Raw genomic sequence first — 18,216 nt, forward strand, 5'->3', positions numbered from 1 at the left:
AGGTAGCTTCCTTACTAAGTGACGTCACACCGACTTTAGGCGTGTCTCTGAAAATAAAACGGTGTTTTTTAAAGGAAAGGAAGGTTTCTTGAACTAAAGGATCGACTCTGAATACGGGTGTTAGTCATTGTGAAGGGAACCAAGGAGGAGTGGAGAGGAGAGACGAAACCCTCTTCCATCGTCGGGCCTTTAGGGAACCAAGGAGGAGTGGAAAGGAGTGGAGCCCTCAGGGAACCGAAGGGGAGTGGAGAGATGAAGCTCTCTTCCCTTGTGGGGCCTTCAGGGAACCAAGAGGTATTGGAGAGGAGAGATGAGGCCTGGAAAGACACATTGTGGAACCAGAAGACATAGCCACATATCCAATGACAGCCCTGGTGAACTTTATCAAAGGGACCGGGTGACTGTTAAAGGAATGAGGTAAAATGGGAGATAGCACAATGGGCCTATGGCTTAAGTGCTCACGGGAACTATATGTAAACCGTCTCCGCTCTATAAATAAATAGTCATTGTGAACTGTTGTTTGTTTGTTTGTTTGTTTGCGATCAGCAGTCACACTCGGGAACGATGGCAAGTTACCGATAATATCAATAAAACCTTTATCGATTGACCGTGCTAGATATACAGAGGCATCACATATTCTGATGGAACAAATGTCGATTGCAAATACGAGAATCTTTTATCGGTTTATATTTGACTATTTTTGAGACACAGTCCACTTTTTTCTTAACTTCACTTGAAAACCCATGTCCAGAAGTTTTCGAGCAGCACAAAGACATTTAAATTAGAGTTATTAATAAACTTTGCACAGGAATAAACATAGCAATGAACGCTAGCTAAGATTGTAAAAATATAGCCAATTTTCACGGAAGATATAAACCGATAGAAGTGTGTTGTGGGAGAGTCCATGTGACCCAAAGATATTAGAAGAACGAGATATGCTATGTTGGCCGCCGGACCGTAGGCGGAGTACTACCTAATTAGGGTACTTTGAATACTATCGGGACGTGTACGCACAGAAATCTGTTCTATGTACTAGTGCGGATACCTTAGCGTAAGCGAAGGTGTGCAGTAGTATTGGTGAACAAAACCGGCGACACTGGGCAAAACAATTCCACACAGTATGAACTGCTCATAGCACATCTCGTTCTTCTAATATCTTTGAATATACCGCCCTCCATCGATCCGTAATATTAAACCTTTTCTTTTTTTTTAACTTCCGATTTTATTGTTCGGGTTAAATCTTCCCCATAGGAAAAACTAAACCCTTCCACTCACTTTTTCACAAACGATCAGCTAGTCAATCAACACTATGCAAGTGCATTATATAAGCAAAATAAATACAAAACAATCCCAAAAAAATATGGCAAATTTTAAGAGAAGCCACAAATACACAAAACACCAAAGACAAACAGGACATAAGTAAATTCTGCATTGATGGAGAAATTATTGACACCTCAAAAAACCCAAAGCTCGTTGCGGATCACATCAATAATTTTTTATTAATATTGGGTCACATCTTGCTTATAAAAATAATTAATTCCCTAAAAAACACGTCGAGTGCCGGAGTTGATGGGTTATCAACCAAAATTTTTAAAACGCTGTCTACGGAAATTTCATTGCCCCTAGAACACTTAATAAACTCTAGTATCTAAAGTATCTAGTAGGTATATAAAGTTTGTCATAAAATATTGATAAATAAATTAAGGAGTATGGGTATAACCGGGAATTTTCTTAAATGGGTAGAGTTATTTAACAAATAGGCAACTGTTTGTAGAGTTAAATGACGTAATATTGGATGCCTTTTCTGCCACTAGTGGTGTGCCACAGGGCTCCCATTTAGGACCAATACTGTTTATTTTATTTATTAATGACATTGTAGACGTTTTTCCGATGTTGATATCCTGTTATTTGCTGATGATTTAAAATTATATAAAAAAATTAAAAATATTTCTGATTGCATAATTTTACAAAAAAATTTAAACAACTTGTTTAATTGGTGTATATGCAATAAACTGGCACTTAACATTAGTAAATGTCAAATAATAAGATTTTATAAAATAAAGAAACCGACAATTTATGAATACAATCTTGACAAAATTATATTAAACTCAGTAGAAACAATAAATGATCTAGGTATTAGTTTTAACTCAAAACTTACATTTATTAGCCATATAACTAATATTATTAATAGAGCAATGAAGATTTTAGGATTTATTATTAGAATAACCAAACAATTTTGTAACATTGATACTATTCGCATTTTATACATAACGCTAGTGACAAGCATTTTGGAATATAACTCTACGATTTGGGTTCCACATTACAATATCCATATTCAAGCTATTGAAAAAGTCCAGCATAGATTCCTTAGGTATATTAATTTTAAATTAGGTATTCCAAGAGAATCCGTGGACTATAATATGTTATTAAACTGGACTAATCTCGTAAATTTATCAGATCGCAGAAAAATCTGTGATCTGTTAATATTATATAAAATAATTCACTCGGTCCTGGATACCCCTGATTTAATAGAACTAATACGATTTCATTGCCCCGGTGGCGCTAACAATAGACTGACACTACCGTTCTACTATAATAACACACATACATTATCACATTATTACTCACCAATCAGTCGATTACACATTTTGGGAAATGAACATGCTAACATCGGCGACATTTATTTCTTAAAATTAGCGCAATATAAACATGCACTCAAAAATTATTTTTCCATAATGTAACTTTATATACGCAATAATGACATATTGAAATGAAATGATGATATTTCTCATTGTTCTTTATTGTTATTTTTGGTTGTGATAAACAAAATAATCGTATGTTATTTTTGGCTGTGATAAACAAAATAATTGTATGTTATTTTTAAATTTAAAACTACTATTATGTAATGATATTTTTTTTTCTTACTTTTGTACTCTATTATATGTTTATTCATAAAAGGCAGTATAGCCGTTTATGTATTTAAAATAAAAAATAAAAAAATAAATAAAGTATCACTCAGGGCCACTTCCCCTCAAATCTGAAACAAGGTATTGTTATTCCTATACATAAAACAGGTAACAAGACAGACATAAACAAGTACAGACCAATAACTCTACTAACTAGTCTATCTAAAGTATTTGAAAAGGTTATCAATGCACAGTTGGTAAAATTTCTCGTGAGCCATAAACTGATCTCAGAAAATCAATACGGGTTTCAAGAAAACAAGAGTACCTCAGACGCTATTGCTGCCGTCACTGATTTCATTGTTAAAAACCTTGATAAAAGCAAAAAATGTATTTCAATCTTCTTAGCCTTTCTAAAGCCTTTGATACAATATCGCACAGTAAATTAACAAATAAACTTGAAAAAATCGGTATTGCGGACAACGAACTTAAATTCTTTAAAAGCTACCTTAATGGACGTACGCAACAAGTTAAAATAAATAACATACTAAGCAACACCTGCTCAACTAATTATGGTATACCACAAGGAAGCATATTAGGACCGATTTTGTTCCTGGTGTATATTAACGACTTATGTAACATTAATATTCAGGGGAAAATTGTTAGTTTTGCCGGTGACACTGTTCTTCTGTTTGAAGCTGACACTTGGCCAGCTGTCTACAAAAAGCTGAAACGGACATAAGCATTGTAAAAATGTGGTTGGATACAAATACGCTCACACTGAATGCCGAGAAAACCAAATACATCACATCAAGCATTAATATGACTCTATTAGAATACACACATGTTTGAATTCTGAAGAATGTTGTCAGTGTCCCTACATTGAGCGCACTGCTCAGATAAATTACCTCGGCCTCACCATTGATACATACCTCAAATGGAATTTCCACACTCAAATAATTGCAAACAATATAAGAAAAGCCATGCAGTTCTTCAGAACGATACGAATCTTCCTCAACTCACAACACTTGAAAATGGTTTATTTTACACTCTGCCAATCTATTATTGAGTATGGTATCTTAGCGTGGGGAGGTGGAACTTCATCTGCACTAGACCCAATCATAAAGGCACAGAAAACTATTATAAAAATAATTCTTAGGCTTCCTCTAATTACTGACTCGAACTTAATTTTTAATATTATGAATGTGTTTGATGTTCGGCAGACATACGCAAAAACAATACTCACTCACCTATACACAAATATACATACATACTACGAAAAAAGATCTAATACTCGCTGTACTCGAAGCAATAACAAAGACTTACTTCAAATTCCTGTAACGCACACTACTTTTGGTCAACGAAACTTTAGATATCTTGCGACAAGACTTTACAACATTCTTCCTGATAAAATAAAAACATGTCATTCACAAAAAAATTTCAAAGATAGGGTAAAAATTTGGATCAAAAGTAATGATAGGGCCTTTACCGGTTGCACTCATCCAAATTCGCAGTTATTGATGCAACCTAATTATTGTATGTATTTTCATATAATTGTAGGTATATTATTAGGACTATAAACGAACTTGGTAAATGATGTATTGATATTGATGCTACCTAACTATTGAGTGTTCGTATTTTTATATAATTGTAGGTACGTCATAGTACTATAAATAAACTTGGTAGATAGCTGCCTCAACACAGGCAAAGCCTAGTGAGGCGGGCTATGATAAACCTTAACACATAACTACATTAACATTTCTATTATTTACATTTATTTTACCTACTGTTTATATATTACTTTCCGTTGATAAAATTATATACTCATCTAATTTATAAACCAATGTACACAAAACAGTCTTTCACGTATTTCTAGTTATAGTTTGAAAATTTGTCACAATAAAGATATTATATTATTATTATTATTGTCTCTTAACTGTTGTTTGAAATTTGGCTTCTGCAAATTTGAATAATTTTCTTTTCCTCACAAATTGACTAACGTGCCACCTGATAAGAGAACAATCTGCCGCGCATATTGCATGAGCCAGACGAAACCCTTACTATTGCAGGAAAGGATCTACAACATGTTAGTGCAAGTTTTTATTATACGTTTAGGCCATGGGGTCGGCAACCTGGAGCTCGCGAGCCACATGCGGCTCTTTGGATGTGAATCTAAGGCTCTTTAGTTCCATACTTAATCGTTCTGAATGGATGAACGAGGATTAGGCGCCATTTCTATCTCTCAGCCACTTGTACTCACTTTTCAACACACCCCTCCCCCGTGACACTCGTCACTGTCGTTAGTCCGTCGGAAGCTCCCGAATAACGCTGTCTTCGGATTTTTCTATGTAGGATTTAATTCGCTTTCGACGCACGACAGTTTGGCGTAGATATAGCGAATGCCGTGCAAAAATGCCTCGAAGACTATTATCGAGCTAAATAAAATCGTTTCAATAGCAACTGATAGAGCCAGAAGTATGACAGGAAAAAAATAAAGGGGCAACAACGATTCGTCAGAGCAAAATAAACCACGAAATTCTTACCTTTCACTGCATAATACACCAAGAAGCGCTTTGTGCCCAAACATTTCCGGCCGAAATAGTTGAGGTATTGATGACAGCGTGAATTCATGAAATCATGACGTGATTCTGATACAAAAATAATAGTATTTAAAATAATAATTTCTGTAATTAATGAATAAATCGACTGCCGGGGGGGGGGTCAAGCAATTCCAAAGGGATAAAAAACAAAGCTTGACCCCTTCACCCCTCCTTTCCCATTTGTGTACATACCTACACACTGCTTTTTGTTTCAGATTGAAGATATACCTTCAACTCCCAAACAAACAACTCCCATATATTATCAACACGATGACTTCGTTGAAAATGGCATTTCCTTGTTGGAAAATATAAACAAATCACAAAGAATAACGCAAGAAGCTTTTGAAGAGCAAATTTCGAATGTAAGTTAAATAATTTTAGTAAGTTTCAGATACTTAAGTAACTTAGGTTAATTGTTTTATACATTCCGATCTATGTATTTTAGTAGTGGCAGCGTAGAATAGCCGTCCTGCGACTGATATGATGATGATTATAGAAGTGGTTATTAATTATGTAATCAATATGCAATTTCATTTTGTTTTCTAGGACTAACGCAATCATCTCCTATCAATCAATGAGGGACAAGCACTTTTAATGCAGTTTGAGTCAAAGGGTCTGTTGGATAATTCTGCCAGGCGTCGACTGTGCAGTATTATTATAAGTAAGGAATTGCAGGGTAATCCAGATAGATCCATTACAAGCAAGAGATTTTATGAATTAGCTTTTCAAATCACCAAAGTGAAGTAATAAAGAAAGCGCAGCTGTATATTTCACCACATAGGTGTGTTTTGGGACTACCCAAAAAATTGCTGCTAAAGGTAAATTACTAGACACATACAAGCGCCGAAAAGAATTTGCCAAATCAGGACTAATCAGTACAAGAAAGCGGAGATATTCAAGCATCTCATCATGCATTGCGCCTGCATCTCCCTCATCTCCATTACCTAGAGTAGATGAAGCTGTGCAAAAACTACCAGATGAACCAGATGAGAACTTAGAAGATACCATGCTGTGGCTGAAAAATACATGTGACCCGTGGATGACTGTACAACTATACTGGGACCTGACAAGAAAAGTGCGTTTCCAGAAGTATGCTGCAGATGTTGGAATGAGTATTGTTGATTATTTTAATGATTATCGCGCATTGGGACAATCAGGCGGGCTATATCTGGTAATTACTTGCATATTTATATTTCCCTCTTTAGTCTGCGGTACTTAGGGGTGACCGAGGGGTTTTGAAACAAAGGTGAGTTGAAACAGTACCGATTTCTCCGAAAACTGTTGGCGAATTGGCAACGTCGCTTTTCAACCGTTTACCTCCGCCTGCTCCTGCTGGCTCGTCAGTTCGCTTCGGTGCCGCGAGTCGAGCGGTTGTGGAGTTGTGCGTGCCGTGTCTCAAAAATCGTCAAAAGTAAGTTTTTAACGTTTTTTTACGATGCCTATATTATGATAAAGGTTTTGTATTTTGGTTTAAGTTATATGTGTTTCGAAAGCTCATTAACTAACGATTTATTACATATGTTTGGTACAATTGATTTTTGTGTATTTGCTTCTTGATTGTGGATTAAATAAAAAATGGGAGGTTTTTTCGTACTGAGGAGATTTGAAACAGACTGTTTCAACTCTCCTCGTTTTCAATTTTATTTGTTTATTATTTTACGGGCACAAAATAAAATGTTTATTTTTTGTTTATTTAATTTGTTTCAGAATGCCTACTTTTATAAAAGAAAGACTGACAGAGGTATGACGAGTCTCGAAATATATGATCTCGCAGCAGAAGAAGTAACTTTGCGACAGAAAAGTCTCCGTGACGCGGCTTCGAGTTACAACCTGAACCATACCTCCCTCTACAGGTATATTAAAAAAAAAACTGCTTATGAAGCTAAGGAAATGGCGACTGCTCGAACGGTTGGATATCCCGAAAACACCGTTTTTACAGCTTCGGAGGAGAAGGTACTCTGTGACTATCTTTTAAATTGCGCTGCTGCTAACTTTGGCCTAAGAACTAAGGAAGCCAGATCTTTTGCCTATAGGTTGGCTGTAGAATATAATAAGAAAATTCCTTCTTCTTGGACTGAGCATGAAATGGCTGGAGAGGTTTGGCTTCGATCTTTTATGAAACGTCATCCTGTTCTTTCTCTGAGACTACCTCAACCTACAAGTATCGCTCGAGCTACCAGTTTTAATAGAACAAACGTGCAACTTTTTTTTCTAAATTATACCGCAGTAGTTGACAAACACAAGTTGCAAGGGAAGGATATATGGAACGTTGACGAATCTGGCATCACAACTGTTCAGAAACCAGACCGCGTCATTGCCCGACGAGGACAAAAACAAGTGAGTGCCGTGACTTCCGCAGAGAGGGGAACATTGGTTACTATAGCACTAGCAGGAAATGCCCTTGGGAATCACATACCCCCGATGTTCATCTTTCCGCGGAAAAGATTTAATGATCACTTTATACGCGATGCACCAACTGGATCAATTGGCACTGCAAATGGGTCAGGGTGGATGCAAGAAGAAGTCTTCTATATATTTCTTAATTTTTTCAAAGACCAAATTAGGCCATCAAAAGAAAATAAAGCACTATTGTTATTAGATAACCACGCTTCACACACATCAGTTAAAAATATCGAGTTAAGGAAAATGGCATAATTCTATTGACTTTTCCATCTCACTGCACCCATAAGTTGCAGCCAATTGACAGAGCCGTTTTTGGGCCAGTGAAAAAAGCAGTTAACACTAGTTGCGACATTTGGATGCGGTCTAATCCAGGAAAAGTAATGTCCATTTATGATATATATCCTGGGATAGTGAAAACATCGTTTGATACAGCCGTCAAAGCTGCGTGTACACTGCAGTATTAAATTTCAAATCTTCGTAACTTACTTCGGTTTCTAAAAAACTGAAATTCGCCATGAACCGTTCGTGAGCAGATACATTTCTCGCATTACAGTGTCAGTGTTGTTTTCATATTAATGGGGCAACTAGATTTAGCCGCTCACTGAAACTATCACTATGCATTCGCACAAAACTCCTGAAATCAAAGGGGTTCAATTCCCTTGGGATGTTTGTGACTAAACTAACGCCTTGCGATTAATCATTATTTTGTCCAGTATTTGCTTTTACTAATCAGATTAGTGTTTTTTGTCAATGAAGCCAACGCTATTCAGATCGGTTGAAATTTTGAAAGTGACGGAGCCATAACACGTTTGCGCGCAGCACGCGTTCACGGAGCAAAGTCAATCACCACACTGCAAATCGGATGGTGTGTTGGCAAACTCCAACTTCCCCCCAGCATGGCTGTCCTGCAAATCGAACCGTAACTAGAGGCGTTGTTGGAGCAAAAGAAAAAGGGATCGACATTTATCCTTCATATCACGTGATAGCATAGGCAACATAATTTTGTTCGATTGTGCCGCTACAAATGTATGAATCGAATGGTAACAACAAAAAATAAAGAAAGCCATTAAAACCAAAGTCATATTCTCAATGACAAATGAACCCTTTCCGGACGAAAATTATCAATATTAAGTGTGCAATGTTTGTAAAGCTACTCTAAAAGATTTAATCCTACAATCTTCGAAAGGATATTATTACTAACCACAAACATCATATTATATTAGTCTCTGAAGGATAGATCTGACCGGGGGTCCTATACATTATGGAAGTATTATCTTTTTTTTCTATAACGCAGAGATAGGTGATTTGTTCGTCAGTGGAAAGAGAAATAATTAAAAATTAAATAGAAAAAAAATTCATTCATCCAGAGATTTTATGTACTAAAAACATTCCCTAAACGTTGGCCGAAGAAGATTTAGTGCTTATCAGGGCGGACATGCGAAATACAGTGATTATAATTAATAAAATGGACTAATAGTGTCGTAAAAGGTGAGGATCTTCGTGTATTTAACAAGAGGCCTCACTAATACATTTAAAAAGTGCAATAAAACCATTTAAATCCCAAACCTTCAAAGACTATTTACCCTAACCAAAATATGTTTGTTTACCATCTGATCCTAACTGCCTCTAATGTTGAGAAGTCCAAATATTAGTACGAAGGTAGAGTATTTTTAGTTTTAGAATAGATGTACTCTAGATATAAAATGTTAAATTTTATAACTAAATAAGACACATTTAACTGGATGCTGGAATCCTCAGACCCTGTTGTGACAAATACGCTAGACGTTAATAAATAAATAAAAAATGGGCTTCTTGGTTTTGCCTCTCCTAGGGGGCAAAATGGGTTCAATTAGCTGTCTCGGTTTTGTCTTATTGTACGATAAAAAGAACAAAACTTGCTTTTCTTATAATATGTAAAACCGTTGTATAAGAATATATTACTGATTTAACAGAAATCTTTATTTGATCCCGTTATGCAACTCTTCCCCTATACCCCTCCGTGGAGGTTCTGAAACGAAAAACCTTAACTTTGGGAACTTTTTCGAACTTGGGCACCATACAGATGAAGTGAGTCTGATCATGATTGAATAGAAATGGCAAAACTCAAAGATGTTGATTCTTTTATCTCGCGATTGGTATAATTCAGTTGGAACTGTACCACGTAATAGGGAAAAAATAAATAATTAACCTACTTTTATTCATTTAAATTACTATAGCATGAAAAATACTTTTACTGCCTACGTGCGAAGGTTAAAATTAATTAATAGTCAACCAGTGGAGTGGGCCAAAAAAAGTTTAATCTCTATCATTTCTGGTAGCAGGGTAAACTAAGAGCAAAACCAAGTAAATCGTGTAGTTGAAATTTAACATTTTGAAGAAAAATATTTTTATTCTAATCAAACTGGCTTTGGTTGCATTTTTTCGAAACCTTGTTTGATTTGGTTAAAATTTAATTTGACGTCGTCGCGTTTCGACCGCGAGCAATAACGCGGTTAATTTTTATTAAATTTTAACCGCGTTATTGCTCGCGGTCGAAACCCGACGACGTAACGAAAATCGAAGGAACCAAAGGTGCTGCCAAAACAAGGAAGCCTACCAGGCCCGTTCTCTTCATGATTTACATACTACATGAACTATGCAGTTTTGACTGACACCCCAATAAAGTCAGTTGGAATAATAATGAAAATAAACGAATTTTGATGTCCACATCATCCAGCGCGACTGGAGAGGAGCCACCACTTATGGAAATTTACGACAGCGACAGAACGTAGATGAGCTACTCGTATGTTACCCTCACCCTCTTTATGTTTAAATAATTATACAAATAAAATAATAAACCTTTATTTTGCCTGGCACAAATTCGGTGCCCTTGTAAACTTGTAAAAGGTAATTGTAATAGAAATATGGCACGTAGACGAGGCATCCCGAGGTGCCAATAAAATTACCATGCTTAACTTTATTGTTAAATTCTAAACATTATAGAAGGTATTTTTAAAAACCTGGCGAATAACTTGTATTCTACATAATGCTGGTCGATTATTTATCAATTAATGCATGTTCATATCAAATACATAAAATATAAATACATAGTTTTTGGGAGCATACATAAAATGGCTTATTTTATTAAACTAATTTGGAAAACATTAAAAAATGATTCGTACACACAACAACTCGTTTGTTAAAATAATGAAGATGCCTTCTGCCAATTAATTAAATCTTGAAATAATGCTGATAAACAAAAATAATTAAAATCAACGTACGTTAATAAATAATGATTATCAATGTTGTTTCAATATTTAATAAAACGCCATTATAACACTTAGTCTAAGTCTGTTGGTTACCAGGAGCAGAGCAGTGGCGGTAGGTCATAGGTCGGTCACCGGGCCGAGCACCATGTGAAGAGTGTCCGGAGTCGAGCTGATGGCGGAGCCGTTGAGACTGCTCGCCTGACTCGGCGTGTGGCCGCGCTTGGAACGGAGCTGCGTTACCAGGAGTTCCAGCCTGGGGAGCGACAACACACTCATCATCTACATTTAAATCTACTTCACAGACTCTCAAATTATACAAAATACTTTTTCTTTCCTATATTAGGTAGCACTTTTTACATATGAACAACGAATTTAATATTATGTTTATAATATGTTTCTTGCTCGATAATATGTTTTGTATTACAGCTTATTTAGAGATTTTTAGCTATATAATAAAAACAAAATATGGAATTTGAAACACCCAAACTTTAGACATACTCGCTGGAAGGAAAAAAACATTGAACAATTGTACGTATGTGGAAATGCACCGGTGAAGAAATCTTTTCCGCTGGCATCCGAGCCCGTTTAGTTTCGCAATATGCAAAAGTATAGAGAGGAAAATGGTACTCACTTGAGTGCGTTCGCATCTGACGTGATGCGTGCGGCGCGCTCTTCGTTGAGCTCTGCGCGAAGGCGGAGTCTCTCCTGCTCCGATTGACTCAGTGGACCGTAGCCCTGGATCGAGCAGGGGGAAGACATGCTCTCGTCTCGACTGGGGACAAACAGATAATACATTTTCACAGGTAGCAAACATATTGTGCTTACACATAATTATTATTTGAACTCAACAACTCCATTGAAATGCTTGGAGTAAGTATATCAGACCGGCTCAAGTATCGGGGCTCTATAGAAGCCCAAGTAAATCTGGCTTCTAAGAAACTGTGCATCTCGAATAGGGCTAGCACATTATTCCATAGTGACCAGCTGCTAACTCTATACAAATCTCAAGTACGCCCAACAATTGAATTTAAAAGCCACCTATGGGCTGGAGCCCCACAATACTTGATAAATCTAATTTATTCGGTGCAAATGAGGACAGTCCGTCTGATTGACAATTAATTGTTAACAGACCGATTTCCATCTCTAATGCACAGACGCAATGTGGGCATGCTGAGTCTGTTCTACAGTTATTTCAATGGAGCCTGTTCTAAGGAGCTAGCAGCATTGATCCGCGGTGCACCGGTGCACGTGCGTGAAACTCGACGTACACAAGAGGAGCACTTGTTCACAGTTGATATTGGCCTCATGAGAATGAGCCGCTTCTTTGTATAGTTTGTATGTAAGACGTCTAGTATGTGTAACGAGTTACCGGCATCTGTTTTTCTTCCTTCGTATAATCCGGGCCTCTTCAAGACCCGCATTAATAAATCCCTCCCTACAGCCCATATCTTAACCCACCTCACAACAGGGTTGTGACATAACTGCCCTGCCTTTACATTGTACAGTCAGGGGTTCTCTTGTGAGGTGTAACACAAAAAATAAAATAAAACTTTGTTATTGATGGACTGTTGGGCTTTAACATGATACATATTTTACACGATTTACTCCATAATACAGTGACAACAGAAGGTTTTCATTTTTAAAACAACAAAATAAATAACCAAAAACTTAAAAAATGAACATAATACATGGTACATATAATTTTCCATTTAAAGGTAAATAATATAAAAAAAGAAATATATTTTTTTTTAAAGTGCAGATGTTGCAGTGCATCAAGTTTCCAGATTATGTATTGATGCGGGTAGGATATTGTTAAGATGAGACAGTACCCTAAAACAAAGCCAGAATCTTAACGTCAGCTGTGAACAAAAATATGCGACGCGCAGACCTGGTGTATTGGACCTGCGTTGAATTTGTCCTAGCAAATCTCGAAAATAAAGTGGATATCTTAAGAGGAAACCCGGACGCTGGGAAATTGAAGCGTTAGGTATTTTTTTTTAAAACTGCTGCAGTCGCGCTATCGAAGTGTGGGTGGGCGGGCCCCAACTAAGCGTGTCACGTCTATGTATACCTATGCACGTCTCATCGCCAGGCAGCATAGGCTCGGTGCATCTCAGCTCGGTGTTTGTAATTTTGTTTTGATTTCTCCGCAGCTTCACTCCAATATTTTGTTTTATGGTTTATGTTTACTGGACACTGTTCTGCCACAAATATTGACCTTCCAATGTATGTTTCTGAAACCCTTTTGAATTATGTAGAATGGTTTGTTTTACTGTTTCTCACGAATAAGGAACTCCAGCGAAAAATATTAGTACGATGAAAACACGACAAAAAAGAGAAAAGTTACAGGCCCGATGAAAATTATGGTCATTTGGAATTGAACCAAATATGCTACTTGAATTGTTTGAAACAAAATAAAAAGAGGAATTATTCCAATAATTTTCTCTATCGAATAATGAAGAACTTGAACGGAATACAGTTGGCCAAAGTGATAATAAGTTGTGGGCAATCAATTGAAAGGCGTAAGTGGTTAACAGCATCTAACTTTGGAAAAGTTTGTAAGCTGCGGCCAGAAACTTCAATTAAGGCAGTATTCAACTCGTTACTGTACTCACAATTTAAAGGAACTATGGCTACAAATTATGGAAAAGAAAATGAGAGCCAAGCAAAAGACCATTTTACAAAAGAAACAAGATAACGGGTATCCGGCTGTGGACTATTCATCGATAAAAACAACAACTTTTAGCAGCAAGTCCGGATGGCCTAATCGGTAAGGTTTCTATAATTGAAGTCGAATGCCCTTACAGCATAGCAAATATGTCTAGTGTACCTAGTACCTGAAAAGTGAATTGAAAAAAAAGTTGAAGACAATATTTTAAAATTAAAAAAGAATCACAATTACTTCTTCAAAGTACAAGGCCAGTTACATATTACTCATCGTAATTAATGCTATTTTGTTGTGTGGAGTCCTAAAGATTTGCTATATGAAAAAAATGAGAGGAACGATTAAATCTGGCATAAAATCGTGCCCCTATTAGAAAACTTCTACCGCCAATGCCTTTCACAAAAAATAATTAACGGTCGCATGTCTAAACCATAAATTGTTTTATTTTCATTGCCAAACAGTTAAAATCAGTGGCGGCTCGTGACTACTAGAGTGCTAATATTACAAAAAATGGCATCATTGATGTTGTCGTATCCTAAAATGATTTTTATTTTTTTTAGAAAATTCTATTTTTTCTATGAAGATTTTCAGGAAATCCGTGTGGCGCACGGCCAAACTGAAATTTCCTGAAAATCTTCATACAAAAAACTGGTTAAAATGTTATACCATAAAGGGTTTACAAACAAAAATATTAGTTTTATTATGTGTTTTTTAAGTATGTGTTACGATGTGCCAACCTATATTTCCATTATGTACAAAACAAATGCCATCTTATATTTTCATTATGTATAAAAAAAATTCATTATGTACAAAAAAAAATAATTGCAACTTATATTTTCATTATGTATAAAAAAAGTAGTCCTTCATGCATCCAAATTGTAACAACTGATAAGTATGTATAGTACTGTCAATTTGATAGTACATACTCCCACCCTAAACACAAGAATTTCTCAATTAGGGAGGTATTGTTACCACTAATATTATATATATTGGTTAATTATGTATTATATGTATATTGGTTAAAATAAAATATTTTCAGTGTTTCATACCCAAATCAGCAATATGGAACTGAATCGGAATTATTTAATTATCTTTATTTTCATCGCTTTCTTATTTTCAGTTAAACCTATTTAACCTATACCTATTTTACAACTGAATGAATCATGTATTACATTTATATAATTATACACAAATTTCGACTACCATAATACGTAGTGTGGTAGTCGAAAAGCATGTAAAAAAAACCTGTATCCAAATATATTTTTATGAATAAAGAAAAAAAAAAAATCACTGGTGTCTGTGTGCCTGTCTGTCCGTAGACTATACTATAATTAAGATATGTCACTAAACATAAGAAAATATGTAAAACATCGATAACTTGGGATAAGACAATACTATGGTATCGATACCGACTACATCACATCATTTCGCAGGCTGTATATGAATTTATCAAAACACTCTGCTAGTAGTAATCCTGATAGTAACACTATCGGACTGATAACATTTCCGAGTTTACTGAAAAACCATCTGTTAATTAAATCCTCGTTTTACACCAATACGGTATGTTTTAACTCCTCAGGGTAATTCGGTTTTTTAAACGCGCTCTACACTCGCGGCGCGAACGGCCGCGAAGGCCGCGAAACGCGAGTGTGGATCTTGTTCACGCCTTCGCAATCTTCGCATTCGCGCTTCGCGCCATTCCCCGATTTTTGTCGGTTTTTTGGCCCGCGACAAAGGGTTTGCGGTTTAAAGTCGCGAACAAGACTGATGCTTTGCGAGTGTGGATGGACACAGTTCACGCGCGGATCGCGGCGTATATTCACGGCGCGATTCGCGCGCGAGTGTAGAGCCAGCTTTAAACAAACAGCTATTTTCCGTTGTCAATTTGTTCGCTTTTCGGAACAGCTCATATAGGCCAGTGCAATTAGCGATAAAAAGGGTGTCCCGATCGTAATTATTCCGGTAGTCCCAATTTTTTTTATATGTTTTATAAACTGGTCCCCTGATATAAAATCTGAGTTTCCGACCTTGGCGCACCTGTGCTCGGGCCGCCATTTTGAAAAATAAAACGGCCGAAATCGCCCCATAATCTAGTTTTTCCCAAATATCTCATTTCCAATGCAAATTTCGGCTAAAGTAGCTTAACAAGTATAGTAGAACATAAAATTACCTACAACTTTTGTGCACACAATTTTCTTCTATCTCTAATAGGTATCGAGGTAGAAAGTCGTAAAGGTGCGTATATTTTTGAAAAATAAATTTTTTTTGCGCGACTGGGTTTGGTTTTTCGTAAATACCTCGTTTCCAGTGGAATTTCATGAAAATTTTATTGATACCAATGATTTAGAACATGAAATTTCCAAAAAGATGTGCAATTTTTATGTTCATATAGTTTTTTTTACCGATCAGGGTTTATTGTTTTTTGTTTGCATTTTTAAATAATACATCTACAAATTTACTAGAGGGCACTTCGGTATGATGGGGGGCTACCGCTTTTCTCCATATTCACAATTCTCCCCTTGATTGACTTGTTTGGTCGACGATAGCTCAAAGACGAATGACCTAATAATGAGTACCTCAATTAGTATCTAAATCAGCGACAGCCCCGCATTACCTACCTAACCCATTCCGTGAACTTAATTACACTCCCTCGTACATCTCTATGAAACCAAAGCTTCAGACCGATATTTGAGAAAAAATAATGAAAGTTATTTTTTATTTGAAACTACAAAAAAGTGAGGTGACAGTAAAGATAATACATTTGTTTGATAAAATATTAGTTTTTTTTTCGTTATCGGTACATTAATTAAGGTTTAGACGAAAAAAATTAAGGTGAGCCCCATTTTTAAAACTTTTTATTGTTAATTTAAAAATTTTAATATTTAAAAATATATGTTTATTTCTAATTATAAAATTTGAAGGCTTATTTCATCACCTTTCAAAGACAGCTAGTTATTAGATTGAAATAAATAATAATGGATATTCTGAATTCACCAATCTTGTCGATAAAGATCATACCTTCCGTAAAAACACCGGTGCTAAGATTTTACACAGAAATGGTCATGGCATCAGACTAAATAATTTGGAAGCACTTGAAATAAAGAAATCTGTTAAATCAATGTGTCCAATAGCCCGATATATTATGGATATTTCCCAAAAAATCGTAAAAACCCTTAATCACCTGTTCAAGTGACGTTTTGTCCCTATAGACATAACTTGGTAACTAATTAGATATTACCTCTCTCTTTCTCTCTATCACTATGTAAGATGTTAATTTCACTCTCTCACTGTTCCTTTATAATATGTTTTGTCTCTTTCTGTATGTATATAAGCTCACACGTTGTAAAATTTTTGATCAGTTTAATTTTATACCCTGAAGATGCTTGTTTTAAGCGAAACCGGTCGGTATTAATTAAATTAAAATAAAGAAATCGTGGTTATAAACAAAGTTATTGTTTTATTTCAATTAATGTGTCAAACCACAAAGTGACTGCTTTCTACCAAAAAATAAATAAAAATAAAATACAGTTATTAGATTTTATTGAGAAGCGGAAATGCACACAAATTCTCAGACTTTCCGGAGGCGGTTACCAACACCTTCGTTGTATGTCACCCCAAGTGGTTATCTACGTTTGGTGACTTAGCAGAGGTGCCTGGGTTCACGGGGGTGAGGTTCGTCTAGGTCTGGGCGGCGGATGCGTTTGACCACCTGCTGCGTGACGGGCCGGATCGAGAGACTGGTTGAGGGAGGCCTTTTGACCGTACCGGCCGGACTCTGTCGATCCGTCGCCCTGCACCGCAATCGAAAGATTGGATTCACACGTCTGTCACTCCTGGACACACTGCTCCCCAGGATTCCTACCCACCTCTCATACCACCTGCTGCGTGACGGGCCGGATCGAGAGACTGGTTGAGGTAGGCCTTTTGACCCTACCGGCCGGACTCTCTCGACCCGTCGCCCTGCACCGCAATCGAAAGATTGGATTCACACGTCTGTCACTCCTGGACACACTGCTCCCCAGGATTCCTACCCACCTCTCATACCACCTGCTGCGTGACGGGCCGGATCGAGAGACTGGTTGAGGTAGGCCTTTTGACCCTACCGGCCGGACTCTCTCGACCCGTCGCCCTGCACCGCAATCGAAAGATTGGATTCACACGTCTGTCACTCCTGGACACACTGCTCCCCAGGATTCCTACCCACCTCTCATACCACCTGCTGCGTGACGGGCCGGATCGAGAGACTGGTTGAGGTAGGCCTTTTGACCCTACCGGCCGGACTCTCTCGACCCGTCGCCCTGCACCGCAATCGAAAGATTGGATTCACACGTCTGTCACTCCTGGACACACTGCTCCCCAGGATTCCTACCCACCTCTCATACCACCTGCTGCGTGAC

The 18,216-nt window shown here is 36.9% G+C and overlaps 1 protein-coding gene across 1 annotated transcript in view; it reads right to left on the reverse strand.

Annotated features, from left to right (window-relative positions):
* Window positions 1–11,198: 11,198 nt before the first annotated feature.
* LOC149416574 (uncharacterized) overlaps window positions 11,199–18,216 on the reverse strand; it is a 44,929-nt gene continuing 37,911 nt past the window's right edge. Inside the window, exons 5-6 of the mRNA XM_089640820.1 lie at window positions 11,786–11,926; window positions 11,199–11,407 (exon numbers count right to left, since the gene is read on the reverse strand). Of these exons, the coding sequence (XP_089496946.1) occupies window positions 11,272–11,407; window positions 11,786–11,926 (277 nt within the window). The 3' untranslated portion in view covers window positions 11,199–11,271. The remainder of the gene's footprint in view (window positions 11,408–11,785; window positions 11,927–18,216) is intronic.

This window comes from Hesperophylax consimilis, chromosome 16, assembly GCF_061612785.1.
Source record: "Hesperophylax consimilis isolate HC1 chromosome 16, BYU_Hcon_1.0, whole genome shotgun sequence".
In the NCBI taxonomy this organism is placed as follows: Eukaryota; Metazoa; Arthropoda; class Insecta; order Trichoptera; family Limnephilidae; genus Hesperophylax; species Hesperophylax consimilis.